The 19,561-nt window shown below is 44.3% G+C and overlaps 1 protein-coding gene across 1 annotated transcript in view; it reads right to left on the bottom strand.

The window, feature by feature from the left end:
- LOC149445618 (mucin-5B-like) overlaps nt 1-19,561 on the bottom strand; it is a 124,644-nt gene that overhangs the window by 59,259 nt on the left and 45,824 nt on the right. Inside the window, exon 8 of the mRNA XM_089653504.1 lies at nt 9,791-9,929. Within this exon, the coding sequence (XP_089509630.1) occupies nt 9,791-9,929 (139 nt within the window). The remainder of the gene's footprint in view (nt 1-9,790; nt 9,930-19,561) is intronic.

Genomic DNA, 19,561 nt, shown 5'->3' with positions numbered 1-19,561 from the left:
TAGAGGGACGCTATGTGTCACCTCGCATATGCTCATACCTGACCTTTTAGGTGGAGTCCACTCCGGGTTTTCGAGGCAACAGTTAAGCAGGTGGGTCCGGACCAGAGTTTGGGCTCCACTGGTGACCACCAACAGGTGGTATAAAAAGGGCAGGGCTGGAGCAAGGAGTCGCTCGTGGCCTGGGACTCAGAGAGGTGTTCTGAGAGAGCTGTGTGTATGGACTATACCTGCAAGAAAAGGTTTGCTGTTACTTTGTTTTGGTGACAGGGAGAAGCCCTTCACCTTTGAGAGAGGAATCATCTTTTGTTTAGTTAGTGCCTGGATGGCAAGGGTTTATTTTCATGTTCTGTTTATTTTCCTGCAAACCTTTTAAATAAAGCTGACAACCAGTCAGATTTTGATGAAAGCCTGCTGTGCGGTCTACCTTTGTCCCAGGGAAGGAGATCCCCCACCGGAGCTAACCCCACATATGGTGGATTTGGCGGGCAACTTCCTGAGCAAGTGGGAAGATGGAGGAAATAATAAGAGCCTTGCTGCAGGCCAATGCAGCACAACGGGAGACAAATCGCCAGTTTGCGGAAGCCCAAGAAGCAGACCGAGAGCTCCTTAAGCAGGTGGCCCAACACCTACTAGAATTAAAGAAGGAATCTGCAGATCCGCTGCCAGGGGAGCAGAAAATGGTGCGGGCCAGCTATGTGTTGCAGAAAATGACACCTGCGGATGATGTGGAGGCCTACCTCACAACTTTTGAAAGGGTTGCTGTTCGGGAAGGATGGAAAAAGAAGCAATGGGCAGGACTGCTTGCACCATTTTTGACAGGTGAATCCCAAAAAGCCTATTATGACCTGGAGCCAGGGGATGCCCAGGACTATGAGAAACTAAAGGCTGAGGTCCTGGCACGCCTGGGTGTCACCACTGCAGTCCGGGCTCAGCGGGTGCATCAGTGGCATTACAGGGCGGACAAACCACCCAGATCTCAGATGTTCGATCTGATACATCTCTCCAAAAAGTGGCTCCAGCCAGAGGTATTGTCAGGCCCTCAGATTGTGGAGCGGGTGGTCATGGACCAATATTTGCGTGCACTCCCTGCCACTTTGAGGAAGTGGGTCGGCCGTGGAGACCCTAAATCTGCAAACGAGCTGGTGGACCTGGTGGAGAGATATGCAGCCGCTGAGGACTTTTTCCATTCACCTGGGCCGTACCCCAATGTCACTAGGGGTGGAAAACTATCCGGAAGATCCGGTAAGACTGTTCCATGGGCCAAAGGCTCAGAAAAAAATGATAAGACTATTGTGTCAGATAATGAGACTGTAGGCTTAGGACCTAGAGACTGGCCAAATAGGTCAGGAAGGTCCCCAAAGCCATTTAGAGGTCTAAGCACTGAACATATAATATGTTATCGTTGTCATGCGTTAGGTCATATTGCTGCAAACTGTCCTTTAAATGATGAACCTATGCAATGTGAAAATGCGTATTTAGGAAAACGCATGTCTCTGTTTGCACAGGTGGTATGTACTGCAGCATGTCAGAAACGCATGGAAAAGCAAATGTGTGTGATTGCCATTGATGAAAAGCCAGTAACTGCTCTGCTAGACTCGGGTAGTGTTGTGACCTTGGTTAAGAGTGATTTGGTAAACCCTGCAAGCTTACACCCTAGCATGATTGGGGTTATTTGTATTCATGGTGATACACGTAATTACCAGACTGCTCTGGTGGAGATTGGTACTCCCTGGGGCCCTGTGACCCATTCAGTGGGGGTGGTGCCCTCTCTGCTTCATGAAGCCATATTGGGGAGAGATTTTCCCCATTTCTGGAAGTTATGGGATAAGGAGGGGAGTCAGGAGGACCGAGCTCCCCCTGCTGGGGAAACAAAGAAAACTCCTGAACTCACTCCTGACCCCTTTGACGGCAAGGTGGAAGGGGAAACTGTCGGTGTGTCCGAGGAAGGCGTAGATCTTTTCCCTTTATCTGTAATGGCTGGGGAGCAGGAGGAGTTGGATCCAACCCCAGGCATTGAGGAGATAGAGCAAGAGATGATCGCTGGCTCTAGTGAGAGTGGACAGAATGTGGTGCCTGACCTAGAGGTCAGAAAAGAGGATTTCTGTACGGAACAACTGAAAGATTCCACACTTAATAGAGCCCGTGAAAACATTAAAATGATTGATGGGGAACCAGTGGAAAATGATGTAGCGGTGTCTTTTCCCTACATGGCTCTTAACAATAACTTGCTGTATCAAGTGGTAAAGCAGGGGGAGGAGGTGGTAGAACAGTTAGTGGTCCCCAAACCCTTTCGCCGGATGGTACTGGATTTAGCCCATGGGCATATAATGGGTGGACACCTGGGTGTAGAGAAAACAAAGGAGAGAATAACCCAGAGATTCTTTTGGCCAGGCTTACATGGAGACGTCAAAGCGCATTGTGAGTCATGTCCGGAATGTCAATATTCCGTGCCCTCACCCCATTTTCGCAGTCCGCTAGTACCTCTACCCATAATTGAAGTACCGTTTGAAAGAGTGGGCATGGACCTGGTGGGTCCAGTAGTAAAGTCTGCCCAGGGCCATCAGCACATACTGGTTATACTTGACTATGCCACCCGGTATCCTGAAGCCATCCCCTTGCGTAATACCTCCGCTAAAAATATCGCCAAAGAGCTTGTCCGGGTGTTTAGTCGTGTAGGTATCCCAAAGGAGATATTAACGGATCAGGGCACGCCATTTATGTCTAGAGTTATGAAAGAGTTATGCAAATTGTTCAAAATCTCCCATCTCCGTACCTCGGTCTACCACCCCCAAACCGATGGGCTTGTGGAAAGGTTTAACAAGACCCTTAAGAATATGTTAAAAAAGGTGGTGGACAAAGATGGGAGAAATTGGGATTTTTTGCTACCATATCTCATGTTTGCTATACGAGAAGTACCTCAGGCATCTACAGGATATTCACCTTTTGAATTACTGTATGGTAGACATCCCAGGGGATTGCTAGATGTCGCAAAAGAAACCTGGGAGGGAGAGATCACGCCCTATAGAAGTGTCATCGAGCATATCTCACAGATGCAGGATAGAATCGCAGCTGTCATGCCACTTGTTCGGGAACACATGGAGCAAGCCCAGGAGGTCCAGAGAAGGGTTTATAACTGGGGTGCCAGGATCCGTACCTTCAACCCTGGGGATAGAGTGCTGGTGCTAGTCCCCACCGTGGAAAGTAAATTCCTCGCAAAGTGGCAAGGTCCCTTTGAAATTAGGGAGAAAGTGGGGGAAGTAAATTATAAAGTTTACCAGCCAGGAAAAAGGAAACCCGAACAGATCTATCATGTGAATCTCTTAAAACCTTGGAAAGACAGGGAAAGTTTGTTGGCAGTACCAAGACCCCAAAAGGACGTGGTTCCCGTGGCCCCTCAGGTACCTATAACGGAAACCTTGTCAGTAGCCCAACAAAATGATGTTAAGGAGTTTGTGAGGAAAAATGGAGATTTCTTCTCCCACCTACCTGGACTGACGACTGTCATACAGCATGACATAGTTACCCAGCCCGGGGTCCGCGTAAATGTCAAGCCCTATAGAATACCCGAGGCCAGGCGGGAAGCGGTGGCAAAGGAAATAAAGGACATGTTAGAGTTGGGAGTGATTGAGGAATCTCACAGTGAGTGGTCGAGTCCCATAGTGTTGGTCCCAAAACCAGATGGAACAATTCGTTTCTGTAATGATTTCAGGAAACTGAACAGTGTGTCCAAGTTTGATGCGTACCCGATGCCTCGGGTGGATGAGCTCATTGACAGGTTGGGAACGGCTCGGTACATAACCACCTTAGATCTGACCAAAGGCTATTGGCAGATTCCTTTAACGGAAGCTGCAAAAGAAAAGACCGCATTCTCCACCCCCGAGGGGTCCTTTCAGTATAAGCGGATGCCGTTTGGTTTGCATGGGGCTCCTGCATCATTCCAAAGGATGATGGACAAGACGTTGAGACCACATTGCCAATATGCAGCTGCCTACTTGGACGATGTTGTCATCCACAGTCCCGACTGGGAATCTCATTTGTCCCTCTTGCAAGCGGTCGTAGATTCGCTGCGGGAAGCAGGTCTTAGCGCCAACCCCAGAAAGTGTGCCATTGGCTTAGAGGAGGCCAAATATCTTGGCTACATCATTGGTCGAGGTCTCATTAGGCCTCAGATCAATAAAATTGAGGCAATTCAAAAGTGGCCCCAACCTGTAAATAAAAAAACAAGTCCGGGCATTTCTTGGAATCACGGGGTACTACAGGCGGTTTATCCCCAATTTTGCCACCATTGCAGCCCCACTGACAGATCTGACAAAAGGTAGGGGGTCAGTCATGATTAAGTGGAATCCTGAGGCGGAGACCGCATTTCAAAGGCTGAAACAAGCTCTCTGTGCTCAACCTGTGCTTGTGACTCCAGATTTCACAACAGAGTTTGTGGTACAGACTGATGCCTCTGATGTGGGATTAGGTGCTGTCCTGTCCCAAATCAGAGATGGGGAGGAGCACCCTGTGGTCTTCCTAAGTAGAAAGCTCAACAAACATGAGAGAAACTATGCCATTGTGGAGAAGGAATGTTTGGCCATCAAATGGGCCTTGGAGGCCCTGAAATATTACCTGTTAGGAAGACCGTTCAAGTTGGTTACTGATCATGCCCCGCTCAAATGGATGTGTGATAATAAGGAGAAAAACAGTCGAGTGACAAGGTGGTTTCTCGCGCTACAAGTGTTCAAATTCACAGTGGAACACAGAGCGGGGAAGCTGCAAAGTAATGTAGATGCCCTCTCCCGGGTCCATTGTCTGGTTGGGACAGTTGCTCAGCCGCAGGGGCTTGAGCAGAGGGGGGGGATATGTGACAGGATGAACGGCGAGGTGATAGAGGGACGCTATGTGTCACCTCGCATATGCTCATACCTGACCGTTTAGGTGGAGTCCACTCCGGGTTTTTGAGGCAACAGTTAAGCAGGTGGGTCCGGACCAGAGTTTGGGCTCCACTGATGACCACCAACAGGTGGTATAAAAAGGGCAGGGCTGGAGCAAGGAGTCGCTCGTGGCCTGGGACTCAGAGAGGTGTTCTGAGAGAGCTGTGTGTATGGACTATACCTGCAAGAAAAGGTTTGCTGTTACTTTGTTTTGGTGACAGGGAGAAGCCCTTCACCTTTGAGAGAGGAATCATCTTTTGTTTAGTTAGTGCCTGGATGGCAAGGGTTTATTTTCATGTTCTGTTTATTTTCCTGCAAACCTTTTAAATAAAGCTGACAACCAGTCAGATTTTGATGAAAGCCTGCTGTGCGGTCTACCTTTGTCCCAGGGAAGGAGATCCCCCACCTGAGCTAACCCCACAATATATATTGATACACTTTTTGCATTTAAGTCGCGCTCACTATAACATCTTTTATTATGGTTATTTAGGACTCTTTCACAGTGAGGTGTTTTTGCTGGGCTGTTAAAATTTGTATGTTTCCCTTTCAATCCTATGGAACATTTTACACCAGTGCGCTGTGGGCGCGGTCTGTTTTGAAAAGTCCTGCATGCTGCTATTGTGTTTTTGGTGTGCTTTTTGAGTCACATGTCCATGTTGGGAGTCAGGATGTGCATGTAGGGAGTCAGTTAACCAAAAAACACACCAAAATTGAATCAAAAATGCAATATGAGTTTTTATATTGATAGAGGTCCTCAAACGTGGCCACTGACACTTCCAGAGAGCAGCATGCGGAAATAGCAGTATGCTATCATGCGTTCAGATGCATTGCATCAAGTTAGGTAGCTCATTTAAAAAGAACAAGCTTTAACACAGCTGAGCGCCTGAAAATTTCACTCCTACCACATTTTTTTGCTGCACATCATAAAGCACTTCATGTTTGCCAGATTTTTTTGCTCTCTCCATCAAATATCTCACTCTTGTCACTCCTGATGCCATCCGTATCTTCACTACCACTCATTACCAACCTTTGGCTTGTTCCTCAATTATGCTTCCACTTGATCCTAACCTGTGACTACATGGTACAGACCTTTGGCTATTTCCTTGACTACACTTCTTCTTGATCCCAGTCTGCAACCGCATGTTACAGACCTTTGGCTTGTTTACTCACTATACGTTTGCTTGAGCCCTACGTGCTATATCTGCAACTGGCCCCCGACTTACTCACCAACCTGGTTGGGTGATCCTAAGGACCGCAAACTGGTACTAACATGTAGCAAAATCCATCTCCACCATCAAAAGCTCTCGTGAATAGTGCTTAGACCCCACACCTCAGGTGCGTTTGCACCATCTACCAGGGTACCATCTACCATCTGCTTGTATATTTATCCTGCTGGTTGGTGGGAGCATCTCTGCTGCTATAGCTACTGGTCTCTGCGTCTAACCGCTGACTGTGACACTCGCTCTGGGAAATGCAGTTCAAAATTTCTTTATTACAGTTGAGTCTGGACTACAGTTCCCATAGTGCAGTGCAGCCTGACTCAGTCTGTCTATCTCCTGCTCAGCAGCTTTGTCCTCTTGCTGGAATAGAGGTTAACCAGTTCAGCACCACAGGGCAGAAGCCCAAAGAGTGCCGTTTCAGACAGCGTTTCTGTCACTGTCCATCCAAGCATCTTGCTACAGGTGGTTAGTGTCATTCACCTGATGGCAGGGAGGTAGCCTGAAATAGGGAAATAGTTCTTTACCTCAAACAACCAATTTTCTCATAAATGCAGTGAAGAGTCTTCTGCATGCATGATGGGGCCCAGTTGGTGCACGATGAGAGGAAGTGTGAATGATAGTTCTCTAAAGAAAAATGTAATAAAGAAAGAGAAGAATGGCACTCCCCCTGAAAGCAGCAACTGACTTGTGTAATGCCCCCTTAAAGCAGTAGTCCCTAGTAGATCTACATCAGTAAGATGTTAAGCTGGCAGAAATGATTGTTGAGACAGGGCGGCTCCTCTTTAGGCTGCAAGACTATTTGCACAATATGAAAAGGTCTCTTTAAAAGAGTAAATTGAAGATGGTGGTGACATAGCTGTGGTTTGGCCTGTGGAATGGCTGTCCTGCTATCAGTTCTGATGACAAGGCTGTGTTGAGTGTGGTCAAGCAATAGTGGCTGGAGGAACTAGGTCTCAACTTATAATAACTAGGGATGATCTATATGTTCGAGTTGAACATACATTCGACTTGAACATTGAATGTTTATGTGTTTGCTGAACGCACAAACATTTGGGGCATTTGGCGGACCGTTCGCCTGCGCGCCCCACAATACAATGAGCTCTGCGGCACACTGTAATTGGCCAAAGCATTGCACCTAACCACAGGTCAGGTGCAATGCTTTGGCCAATCACAGCTGAGTTCACAAAAGAGCCATGATTGGTCAAATTCTCAGTGACTTTGGCCAATCATGGCTCACGAAAATTGAGCAGAGCTAGTGGGGACATCACTGCTAGCTCCGCCTAATTGTTAATGACAGCTATGACATTTGCTGGTCAGATGTACACAATTGACACACAAGTGACATCACCACTAGCTCTGCCCAATTGTTTACATCTGAGTTGCAAATGTCAGATTGCGGCGAATGCTCTGTGGGTGCGGATGGGTCGGCAGCCATTGGGTTTTTTTTATTTTGGCGAGTTGGTGTCATCGTGACAACACAACGCTGTGATCGATGATGGATTACAATGATTAAATAATTATTTTGTCTTTTTTCAAAATATAGAACTGGTCTTTTTATTTTTTCACACTTTTAACCCTTTAGTGAATGGGTAGGGGTACATGTACTCCTTTCTCATTAACAAGGGGGAGGCAGCATCAGGGTGAACCCTTATTTAAAGAGGTACCCTGATGCTAATGAGCCCCCATGCCCGCAGACCCCCACAGCCACCAGGCCAGGGTTGTGGAGAGGAGGCTCTTGTCCTCATCGGCATGGGGACACTGTCCCCATGCCAAGGGCACGTGGCCTCGTAAAGCCTGGGGGGGTGCTTGTTCATCCCCCCTTTTTCCTGGCCTACCAGGCCTGTGCTTGGATCAAGGGTCTGGTAAGAATTTAGGGGAGACCCCCACACTTTTTTCCTCCATTTTGTGGGAGGTGGGGTTCCCCTTAAAAGTCTAACCAGGCTTAAAGGGTCTGGTATGGCTTTTAGGGGAAACCCCACACACTTTAAAAACAAAAAACTGTGGGAGCCCTCCTAACCTTCCTACCAGACCTAAAAGGATTGGGGGGGAACCCATGCTGTCTTGTTTTTTTTTCCTTCTAAAAATGTAATTTTTAAAAATGTCAGTCCTGCTGCAGCAGGTTCTATACACTGTACAGATTGCAACTTTGCAGGTCGTTTAAGGGACCCCCCCCCAGGCTTGATATTTAAAGGAATTTTTCAAATTCTTTTTTACTTTAAGCAATGAAAAATGACTGCCCTTTTAAAAACAGTACTTTTAAAAAAATTTGTTTCCACTGATTCATGTCCCTCAGGGCAATACCCGAGTCCCCATACCCCTTTTATGGCCAATACCTTGCATATAAGCCTTCAAAATAGGCACTTGTGAATTTACACGTTTGAGTCCCATAGACTTGCGTTATGTTCAATGCTCTACCGTGTTCCGAACAGGGGGGGTGTTCAGACCTTCTCTAACAATAACTATGTGCAATGTCTGCAGCGGTGTGCAGAAAAATAGCACAGTGTCAGTGTTTCCTTTCCTTGGTAATGCTTGGGACTCTCTCACCCGAGGAATGGCATCTGGCGAATTCTGGCAGTCTTTCTCTCTCCTCCGATGAGGCCTCCATGCACTCTCTGGTTCCACCTGCAGTGTTCCATCCAGTCCCCTGCTAGCAGATTAGCTTCCTAGACAATGTGGCAAAGTCAGAAATCAGCAGATTCTCCTTGCCTCTTCTCTTTTCATGGCTTGGCCAGTCCCCCAGCAGTCAGCACACTCCTATCTTCAGATCTCTCCCCTCTCACTCTCCCTCCAGTCTCCTGTGCTTCCAAATATATATCCCTCCCCCCCCCCCCCACACCAGCTCCTCTGGGAAATGTAGTTCCCAGATACACATGTCTTTAGTAAAATCCTGCGGTTCAGCATACAAGTTCTATGGGGCTGTTCTGCAGAACACTGCCATCTTGTGTTTGCTTTAACATCCTGCATGGAACACTTGTAGCAGGGTAGTATGCTAGTTTTTTTGGTGTCCAGCAGGTGGCAGGTGTAGCCCAACATATATGGCAGGACGCAGAGAGAGAGATGGTTAGAAACATGCAGTCCTTGGATTGGCCACCAGTGGTGTAGGTAGAGCAAACAATTCTCCTGAACACCCAAAGTTTGTTTTGGCAATAAATTTGTGGTATAGGCCAATCCACTTGCACTACAACTTCAGACATATTTCATTATCCATGACAGGCAAAACATTTTTTTCGCCACCTCTAAAAAAAAACCTCACCCAAATTGGTATGAAGGACAAAAAAAAGTGTATAGAAATTACAACTACATGTTGCCTTCTTTTGCACTGTGCAGTAGCATTTCCTCACTTTAACTCACTTCATCAGAGCGTATCAAATAATACCTGAAATGTATAATAACGCTACCCTGAAGGACTTGATAATTCTATACCTCAAAAATAAGTGATAAAAGACCTTTTCTGTTAAAATACTGTAGATAAGTATTTAGAGTAGATAAAATAATGTCTTACTAGGTACAGTAATGCCTACCATATTATTATACTGCTATTAAAAGGTATAATTTTGCAAGATAAGTGTTCTTGTGGTTTGCAAATTGACTACCATGAAACAGCAACTATACAATGTGTGATATCAATGACATAATAGGCATTATGTGTTTTACCTGTGAAAGAGTATATTGGCATTCACCATTAAAGACATATCGTTTGCCATCAAATGTGATGTAATGTCCATTTCCATACACAATACATGTTGCCAGACAAGTGCGAGTTGTACATTCCCACTTCCGACTTTTGCAAACACTAAAAAAAATCAAGAACAGAACATTACTAGTGCCGCATCCCAATGTGAAGCACAGATTTCCACTCCAAAAAGTAAGGTTTTCAATCTAACAGGTAAAAATGTGTTATCTTTAAGCCCCTAACCTAAGCATTAACCCTTATATTTCCAAGGCAAAAGTTGTTGGTTTTTTTTGGTTGGTTTTTAGTTTTGAATAACATGGGGATAGTTAAAGCCTGTCTTTTTTATTTTGCTGTAGGTGACATGTTGAGAAGGTTTTATTTTCTGTCCTTTTTATACAATAGAAAGGAATAATGTCTCCAGAGTTAGAAGAAATCCACTTGGAGAGATGCCCCTAATGAATGCTCCATGTAGTACTTGGCAATTGATCTAAGAAGTTAGTGATCACATCTTTCTACAATTGCCTGGAACAATTCATCTTACAGAAGAACTAATCTGTATCTGAGCATCACAAACTCAAAATACTATTTAATCCATTTTTAACCACTTGCCTACCAGGCACTTATACCCCCTTCCTTACCAGGCCAATTTTCAGCTTTCAGCGCTGCCGCACTTTGATTGACAATTGCGCAGTCATGCAACATTGTACCCATATGAAATTTTGATCATTTTTTTCTCACAAATAGAGCTTTCTTTTGGTGGTATTTAATCGCCACTGGGCGCTTTACTTTTTGCGCTATAAATTAAAAAAAGTGCAAAAAATTTGAAAAAAAAAAAAAAGTTTATTTGTTTCTTTTATAAAATTTTTCAAACAGGTATTTTTTCTCCTTCACTGATTTGCGTTGATGAGGCGGCACTGATGGGCACTGATAGGCGGCACTGATGGGCACTGATAGGCAGCACTAAAGGGCACTGATAGGCAGTACTAATGAGGTGGCACGGATAGGCGGCACTGATAGACAGCACTAATTAGGGGTCACGGATAGGCGGCACTGATATGCAGCACTGATAGGTGACACTGATGATGGGTTCTGATAGACGGCACTGACTGGCATCACTTCTGGGCACTGACTGGCGGCACTGACTGGCACAACCCCTGGGCACTGGTGGGTGGCACTGACTGGCAGCACTGGTGGGTGGCACTGGTGGACAGCACTGGTGGGTGGGCACAGGTGGGTGGCACTGGTGGGCACAGGTGGGTGGCGCTGGTGGGCACAGGTGGGTGGGCACAGGTGGGTGGCACTGCTGGGCACAGGTAGGTGGCACTGCTGGGCACAGGTAGGTGGCACTGCAGAGTGGCACAGGTGGGGGCACTGCTGGGCACAGGTGGTGGCACTGCTGGGAATGGGTGGGCGGGGCTAGTGGGCGCACAGCTGATCGGAACTTGCGGGGGTCACTGCTGGGCACCGATCATCAGGGCACTGATCATCAGTGCCCTGATGATCGGTGCCGATCCCCGCTCTGACAACTGCCGGTTCTCGGCAGTACTTTCCTCACGATCTGACAGCGTGAGGAAAGTGCAGCCGAGAACCGGCACTTGCATTTTCCTGTGATCAGCGTGTCATTGGACACCGCTGATCACGTGGTAAAAGGCCGGTGGGATCGGCCTTTCACCACATCTCGTGATCAGCTGTGTCCGTAGGACACAGCGATCACGGAGATCGCCGGGTGCGCGCCCCCTGGGGCGCGCAGGAGAGCGCGTTCTGGGAGGACGTCATATGACGTCCACTCAGAACTGGCCGGCCGCGGTGAAGCCGTCATTCGGCTATGCGCGGTCGGCAAGTGGTTAATATTCTAAGCAAACTCACCCATCCATCCATGTCTCCAAACTTTAGTTTGTTAAGAAATCACTTTGAACCCCCCCAGCATTTATTGCCATGGACATCTTAAGCAAGGGCTGGTCAACAATGTAGCATGTACTTCCTGCAATCTATCTGCCCTTAGCTTAGGCATGCAGGCAGGGGTGTGTGCAGGAGGGTGTTCTGAGAAAGCCGACTTACCACCACTCTTCAAGATGAAATAAAAAAAAAATATTTATGAAGATTCATTGGATGTATGACATGATTTTGGCCTAGGCCAGAAACCAGGAAGAAACTGAAGAAATGTTTAAAAAAGGTTAAAACAAGAAAACTGATTCTGTATGCAATTTAAATCTCTCAAGATAATACCAGTGAAATAATGTTAACATTAAAAAAACATTAACATTAAAAAGAATGTTAAAAATGTAATTCTTAAAATGTAACTAAAGGCAAAATTAAATTTTTCATATTGGATAAAGTGAGGAAGAGTTATAACCCCATTTTTTTTGTAATAAAGGAGATCCTTCCAAAGAAAGGGAATCCTGAAGTGTCACCATTGAACCCATTGAAAGATTTCCCCTCAATTACTGTCCCGATGTAAGCCCAAAATTTGGGATTTTCTTTTATTTCACTTTTGATGATAACAATAAAGAGGACAAATAGAGAGGGTAAATCTCCCTAACATGGCACAGACAGCTGTAAAAATTGACAAGTGCTCTAATCCTCTCCCTTCTATCCAAAACTAAAAAACAGTTGTGCCTTTTGTAGTACTCTCCCCACAGAGGCAGCTGAATAGATGTCCACAGTTCTTTTCCCAGTAGTTGCCCTGCAGCCAGGCACACAGTCACAGCCTAGGGGTATGCTTTTCTGATGCTTTATTACAGAACTTGAACTTGGATAGGTTCAGGGTAACTGTGGGATACTCCAATAACCTTTAAGAGTGAACCTGATACCACTACACTTCCACTTAGTAAGGTGAGCAAGGGTCCTTGAATGCACCAAATATTGGATTAATCTTTTCAGGAACACTTTAATAGTGAATTCCCTTTAGGCATAACTAACTCTATTGCAAGGGGTTTAACAGCAGTAATAACGGCAATGTGACGTATTGCCGACACCCCGCCTGGGTGCTTCCATCAGAGAACAGCTTCCTCGCCACTGATACACAGGATCAATACATTATAGCTGGGCATTGCGCCCAAGGTCTAGATGACACTAGCTTAGGTGCAACTGGAACACTTTATTGAATGGAAATACAGGTTTGTATACACTTCAGAAATAGATGCAATCCTCACATGGACAATAAAAACAAATATTACACATTGTGATAAATATCCCACACTGATTAGATAATGAGGTAAAGTTGACACAAGACTAGTTGCATCATGTAGGAACCTCCAGGAGGACTAACCAACAGACAGAAATAGTAGGTGACTCAATTAACCTGCCACTATATAGCAGATATACTGCTACACGGTGGCACGGGTGCGCAAAATCACATATATATATATATCTACAGTGGGGATCGAAAGTTTGGGCACCCTAGCTACAAATTTGTATTAATGTGCATAATGTGCCAAGGAAAGATGGAAAAATCTCCAAAAGGCATCAAATTACAGATTAGACATTCTTATAATATGTCAACAAAAGTTAGATTTTATTTCCATCATTTACACTTTCAAAATAACAGAAAACAAAAAAATGGCGTCTGCAAAAGTTTGGGCATCCTGCAGAATTTATAGCATGCACTGCCCCCTTTGCCAAGCTGAGACTTGCCAGTGTCATGGATTGTTCTCAATCATCGTCTGGGAAGACCAGGTGATGTCAATCTCAAAGGTTTTAAATGCCCAGAGTCATCTGACCTTGCCCCAACAATCAGCACCATGGGTTCTTCTAAGCAGTTGTCTAGAAAACTGAAACTGAAAATAGTTGACGCTCACAAAGCTGGAGAAGGCTATAAGAAGATAGCAAAGCGTTTTCAGATGTCAATATCCTCTGTTCGGAATGTAATTAAGAAATGGCAGTCATCAGGAACAGTGGAAGTTAAAGCAAGATCTGGAAGACCAAGAAAAATATCAGACAGAACAGCTCGCAGGATTGTGAGAAAAACAATTCAAAACCCACGTTTGACTGCACGATCCCTCCAGAAAGATCTGGCAGACACTGGAGTTGTGGTACACTATTCCACTATAAAGAGATACTTGTACAAATATGGTCTTCATGGAAGAGTCATCAGAAGAAAACCTCTTCTACGTCCTCACCACAAAAATCATCGTTTGAACTTTGCAAATGAACATATAGACAAGCCTGATGCATTTTGGAAACAAGTTCTGTGGAACGATGAGGTTAAAATTGAACTTTTTGGCCGGAATGAGCAAAGGTACATTTGGAGAAGAAGGGGCACAGAATTTAATGAAAAGAACCTCTGTCCAACTGTTAAGCATGGGGTTGGATCAATCATGCTTTGGGGTTGTGTTGCAGCCAGTGGCACAGGGAACATCTCACGAGTAGAAGGAAAAATGGATTCAATAAAATTTCAGCAAATTTTGGGTGGTAACTTGATGCCATCTGTGGAAAAGCTGAAGTTAAAGAGAGGATGGCTTCTACAAATGGATAATGATCCTAAACACACCTCGAAATCCACGGGGGATTACATCAAGAGGCGTAAACTGAAGGTTTTGCCATGGCCTTCACAATCTCCTGACCTCAACATAATTGAAAATCTATGGATAGACCTTAAAAGAGCAGTGCGTGACACAGCCCAGAAATCTCAAAGAACTGGAAGACTTTTGTAAGGAAGAACGGGCAAAGATACCTCAAACAAGAATTGAAAGACTCTTGGCTGGCTACAAAAAGCGTTTACAAGCTGTGATACTTGCCAAAGGGGGCAGTACAAAATATTAACTCTGCAGGGTGCCCAAACTTTTGCAGACGCCATTTTTTTGTTTTCTGTTATTTTGAAAGTGTAAATGATGGAAATAAAATCTAACTTTTGTTGACATATTATACAAATGTCTAATCTGTAATTTGATGCCTTTTGGAGATTTTCCATCTTTCCTTGGCTTCTTTATGCACATTAATACAAATTTGTAGCTAGGGTGCCCAAACTTTCGATCCCCACTGTGTATATATATATATATATATATATATGTGTGTTATTTTGCATTTCAGGGTAAGGAGCGTGTGCGATCTGTGCGCACGCCCTACCCACACCAGCATTAGAGGCCACAGATGTCAATCACCGGGTCCCGGCCAGTGATTACCCGCGAGCTCCCAGTGATTACTGACAGTCACCGACGGGGAGGAAAACTGTTTTGTTTACAAACAGCCTTCCTCCCTGTCAGATCGGCCACATTGCTTACAGTGAAGCACACACACCCCCGCCCCCTAGTAAAACACTCCCTACACACAGTTAACCCTTTGATCGCCCCTCACATTAACCCCTTCCTGCCCAATGTCATTAGTACAGTGTCAGTGCTGTTTTTTTAGCACTGATCACTGTATTGGTGTCACTGGGAATGTCATTGACACCAAGTTAGTCCCCCCCCCCCCAGTGTCAGAATGCCTGCCACAATCCCGCAGTCCCTCTAAAAGTCACTGATCGCCGCCATTACTAGTAGGAAAAAAAAAAATCTCAGTATCTATACCACCATTTGTAAATGCTATAACTTTCACATAAACCAATTAATTTACATGTATTGGGATTTTTTTTTTTTTAGCAAAGACATGTAGCAAAATACATTTTGGCCTAAATTTATGATTACATTTTTTTACTGGACAAGTTTAATAGCAAAAAGTCCAAAATATTTTTTTTCGGAATTGTTGGTATTTTTTTGCTTATAGTGCAAAAAAAATAAAAAACGCACAGGTGATCAAATAGCACCAAAAGAAAGCCCAATTTGTGGGAAAAAAAGGACGTAAATTTCATCTGAGTGCAGCGTTGCATGACCGCACAATTGTCAGTTAAAGTAACGCAGCACCGTAACACAAAAAATGGCCTGGTCAGGAAGGGGGGTAAATTCTCTGGAGGGCAAGTGGTTAACTCAATTAACAATGGAACAAATACACAATAGTAAACACATAACACCTTCATAAACAGATTGCAGCAAGAGAGCTCAGCTGATTATATTAACATCTGCTCTGAGTCTCTGAGTCTAGGAGGAGGTTTAATTCGGCAATGCTGGTTTGGGCACAGAGGCACAGAGGCCCCAAATCTGTATCCCAGTCCTCCAGTTCTCAGAGTCTAGGTTTTGGGGAGAAATGGACTTGAACCTGAAGTAAAACTACTCCAAAGGTCCCCCCAGGCACACACCTCCCAAAGAATAGAGGACACTCAGATGCCAGGGCCCATGGTCAGTAGGCAAGAGTCTAGCCTGCAGTCCCCTCCAAAAGCCCTTGACCTGGTTGGGTCTGTCACAAGCAAACATTCTTGCAAATAGTGGACTGAGCTTTGTAGTAACAACTTGAGAATGTTAAACTTTCTTTCAAGGATCTGAGCACAGGGGTCCTTGCACAAACAGGTAATGGACTGAGGTTTTCAAAACAGCAGACCCAATGTTCCCTTTTCCCAAAACTGACTCTAACATCAGAGGGATACCACAGCACACAGTCTCAGGGATCTCTCACATCAGCTTGTATTCACTAGTCTCCTTGGATAATTGGTTGCCTCCTTCCAATATCTTCCAGACACTTTCCTAGTGAAACCAGACTAGATGTAGTTACCTCACAAGAGTCAGAGGTCTTGCATTATTGTGCAGTGCCATGCTGCATGCCTTGTGCCTTCTGACAAAGGAGCATGAAGTTAGGCTCTACTACAGGCTGTGCATACAGGCCAGCAAGTGACAACATGAAACTTCATGATCCAGGCACATCTCATGCAGGTTTGGGTAGGAAGGTTACAGTATGATGTCTTTAACTGAACTCCCTTAAACCCTAATCCTAAACTGAACCTTTACTACTGTACACTGCTCTATTCCTGACATTCAGGGCCTCTCCACTAGACATGTGCAGAACGGAAAAATTTGTTTAGCTTTGTTTCAGGTATATTCATTGTGTTATTAATTTCATTTTGTTATTCATTTTTGGAATTCATTTAGTTTAGGTTATTCATGTTTGGAATTTGTTTAGTTTAGTTTATTCATTTTCTAACAAATTTTAATTTTTTTTTAATGAATAAAATTCGAATCAGTCAAAAATGTATCAACCGATCCAAATTCTATTTGAAGAATAGCTGGTTGCTAAGGAGCAGGCCGGCAAGCAGGCTGCTCCATCTTTAACAACTGATGACTCATCAGCTGTCAGTGGGGTTCCACACTGACTGCTGAATGTAATAAACATTAGCCGGCAATTAAAAATTCTGGAAAAAAGTTGCATGGGGGTTCCCCTCTATCCATTCCAGGCCCTTCAGTTCTGGTATTGATTTTAAAGGGAGCCCCTCATCAAATAAAAAAAAAAAACAAGGCATGGGGTCCCCTCTATCCATACCAGACCCTTTTCTGAGCATGCAGCCCAGCAGGCCAGGCCACATGCCCTCAACATGGGGGGGGGGGTTAGGTTAGGAGGGATCTTTTTGAAGCTTGTTGAAAGCCTGCTGAAGCCTGCTAGAAGCTTGCTTAACCTCCCTGGAGGTATTCCCGAGTGTAGCTCGAGGTATAGTTTCAGCACCACAAGTGGTAACCCCGAGCTACACTCGGGAATACCCTGCAGCATTGCTCCGGGATCTCTTTTGCACTTACCTTGTCCTGCGCTCCCGCGATGTCCCTCCTGCAGTGTCCCTGGCAATGTCCTCTGGCCGATGCCGGCATCTGTCTTCCGGGTTTCGTTCCCTGCAACGTCAGGACGTACGGGGGACGGAACTTGCGGGAAATTTGAAAATTTAAAAAGTGACATTCACTAAATTCACTAAAATCACATAGTAAAACATTACTGTATCAAAGCATTTCACATACATTTTGTCCCTAGTGCTTTGTCCTGTGCCCTGCCTGCATTTTTACTGTTCTTCCTGGAAACTGAGAAATGTCCATGGCGTCCAAAAAGGGTCCCTTTAGGTCAAAAGAGGTTTTAGACCAGCTAGAGAACAGCGATAGTAAATCAGAACCACTTGCAGAATTGAATGATAATGATTCGTGGGGAAATTCGTAATCAGACACTGAAAACGATTTTGCGACTTTGCTCAGAGATGTGCGAACTTGGCGCTATATTTCAAATTTCAGTGTTTTTGGTTTGATTATATTATTGAGTTAAATTTATTATTATTATATTATTTTTTATGTTATTTATTAAATTATAATTTATGATTTCGTGTTTCAAATTTTAACATACCTGGGATGTTTACTAGACTCTTGTTCGGACAGATTTCAGTGAGTTATTCCTAAAAATTACAGACCTACAATAAAAAAAACTACATATTTCCATGCAAAAAAATGTACCGCTTTGAGCACAGAAATATGGACATAATCAGACCGCTAGGGAGGTTAAAGCGGCGATCAAAAGCCTCATTAGGATTTGTGTTAAACATTTACAAACTAGAGTTGAGTTGTACTTTACAAGCTTCAGCAAAGCTTGCTGAAAGCTCAGCAAATGCTTTGTCAAAGCTTACTGTTCACACTGGTCTTACACAAGCTGAAGCCTGTGCGAAACTGGCCTAAAAGACACAGTGCCCATCAGTACTGCACAGGCAGCAGTAGATTCTGTGATCTCATGCCTTGTAAACATCTGGTGATTTGGGATCACACTGCAATCCTGGAAAAATGAATGGCACCCAAACATGCATAGTGCATTTTGCCATGATTGCAGTGTGATTTGGAATCCCAAATTGCCTGTTGTGAACATGGCAACATGGCCTTAAGCCAGTCAGAGACAGGAAGACCTTGAGAAAGTGTATGCTGTGCTTTCAAAGATGGGTTTCCTGCCTCTAGGATCATTGGGGTCAGAGGGTCTATCTGTAGGACTGTTTTTCTCTGTTGGGGATTTCTGGGCGTTGACTATTTCATACATTTTTGCAAATAACATGACAAAGAACAGATTGGCTTAAATATACCATGCTGATAATCATATGTAAGTGAAGAAAGTGCACTCATCATGGACCTTCCAAATTATTTAATTTTGTTTATTTATTGTATACTCAATAACTTGACAACATTGATTCTAATATTTACACCATAAAAAATAAATGGAAAAGATAAGGTAAGAACTACCAATCTAATTGAAAAACACAAGCTGTGCACAACCTGGATGTTACCACAGATTCTACCTGAAGAAATAAAAATCACATTCATGTGAAGTGGAATGGCGATATGTCCCTAGCCTACCATCTTCAGATGTTACCAGAATACTAGGGATAGAAGGGAGCTAGCTAATATATATGAAAAAAAAGGAGTACATTATGCTGGGGACTGTAGTAATTTGTATTAATTTTAGAATGCTCTGACTTCCATATAATTTTATTAGCAGCATAAACACTAGTTCTAAGAGAAGATCAGTTGGCCAGTGAACAGGGGCACATGGATGTGGACAAGTAATGTTGAGCAACCCTCCACCTAGAGATGTGCCTGGGTGTGCATCTTTTCACAAGTGTCATATGTTCATGTGCACACCTCAAAGCATGAGAAAGTATTCATACCCAATGTTAGTGGTGGTGCCAAAATGGCTATTTAGGGTTAAGTTTTTTTCAGCATCGTTACTTAATGTTCTTCATCTTATTTCTCTAACTTGATCTGCACCCTGGTAAATTCTTGTGGTTATTGACCTGACTATTTTTCCTGACCTTGCTTTAGGCACCTTTGTGCTTGAATTTCTGTTCCATTGCTGACTTTGGCTTCCCAACCTGTCCCTGTTTGCCAACTTTATACCTCATTGCCTACAGGTTACTGATCTCAGTCTGTCTCCTAACCTTG

The sequence above is a fragment of the Staurois parvus genome, unplaced genomic scaffold (genome assembly GCF_062004578.1).
Source record: "Staurois parvus isolate SC_StPar_1 unplaced genomic scaffold, SC_StPar_1.0 ptg000715l, whole genome shotgun sequence".
In the NCBI taxonomy this organism is placed as follows: domain Eukaryota; kingdom Metazoa; phylum Chordata; class Amphibia; order Anura; family Ranidae; genus Staurois; species Staurois parvus.
This window is presented reverse-complemented; position numbering and strand designations above follow the sequence as displayed.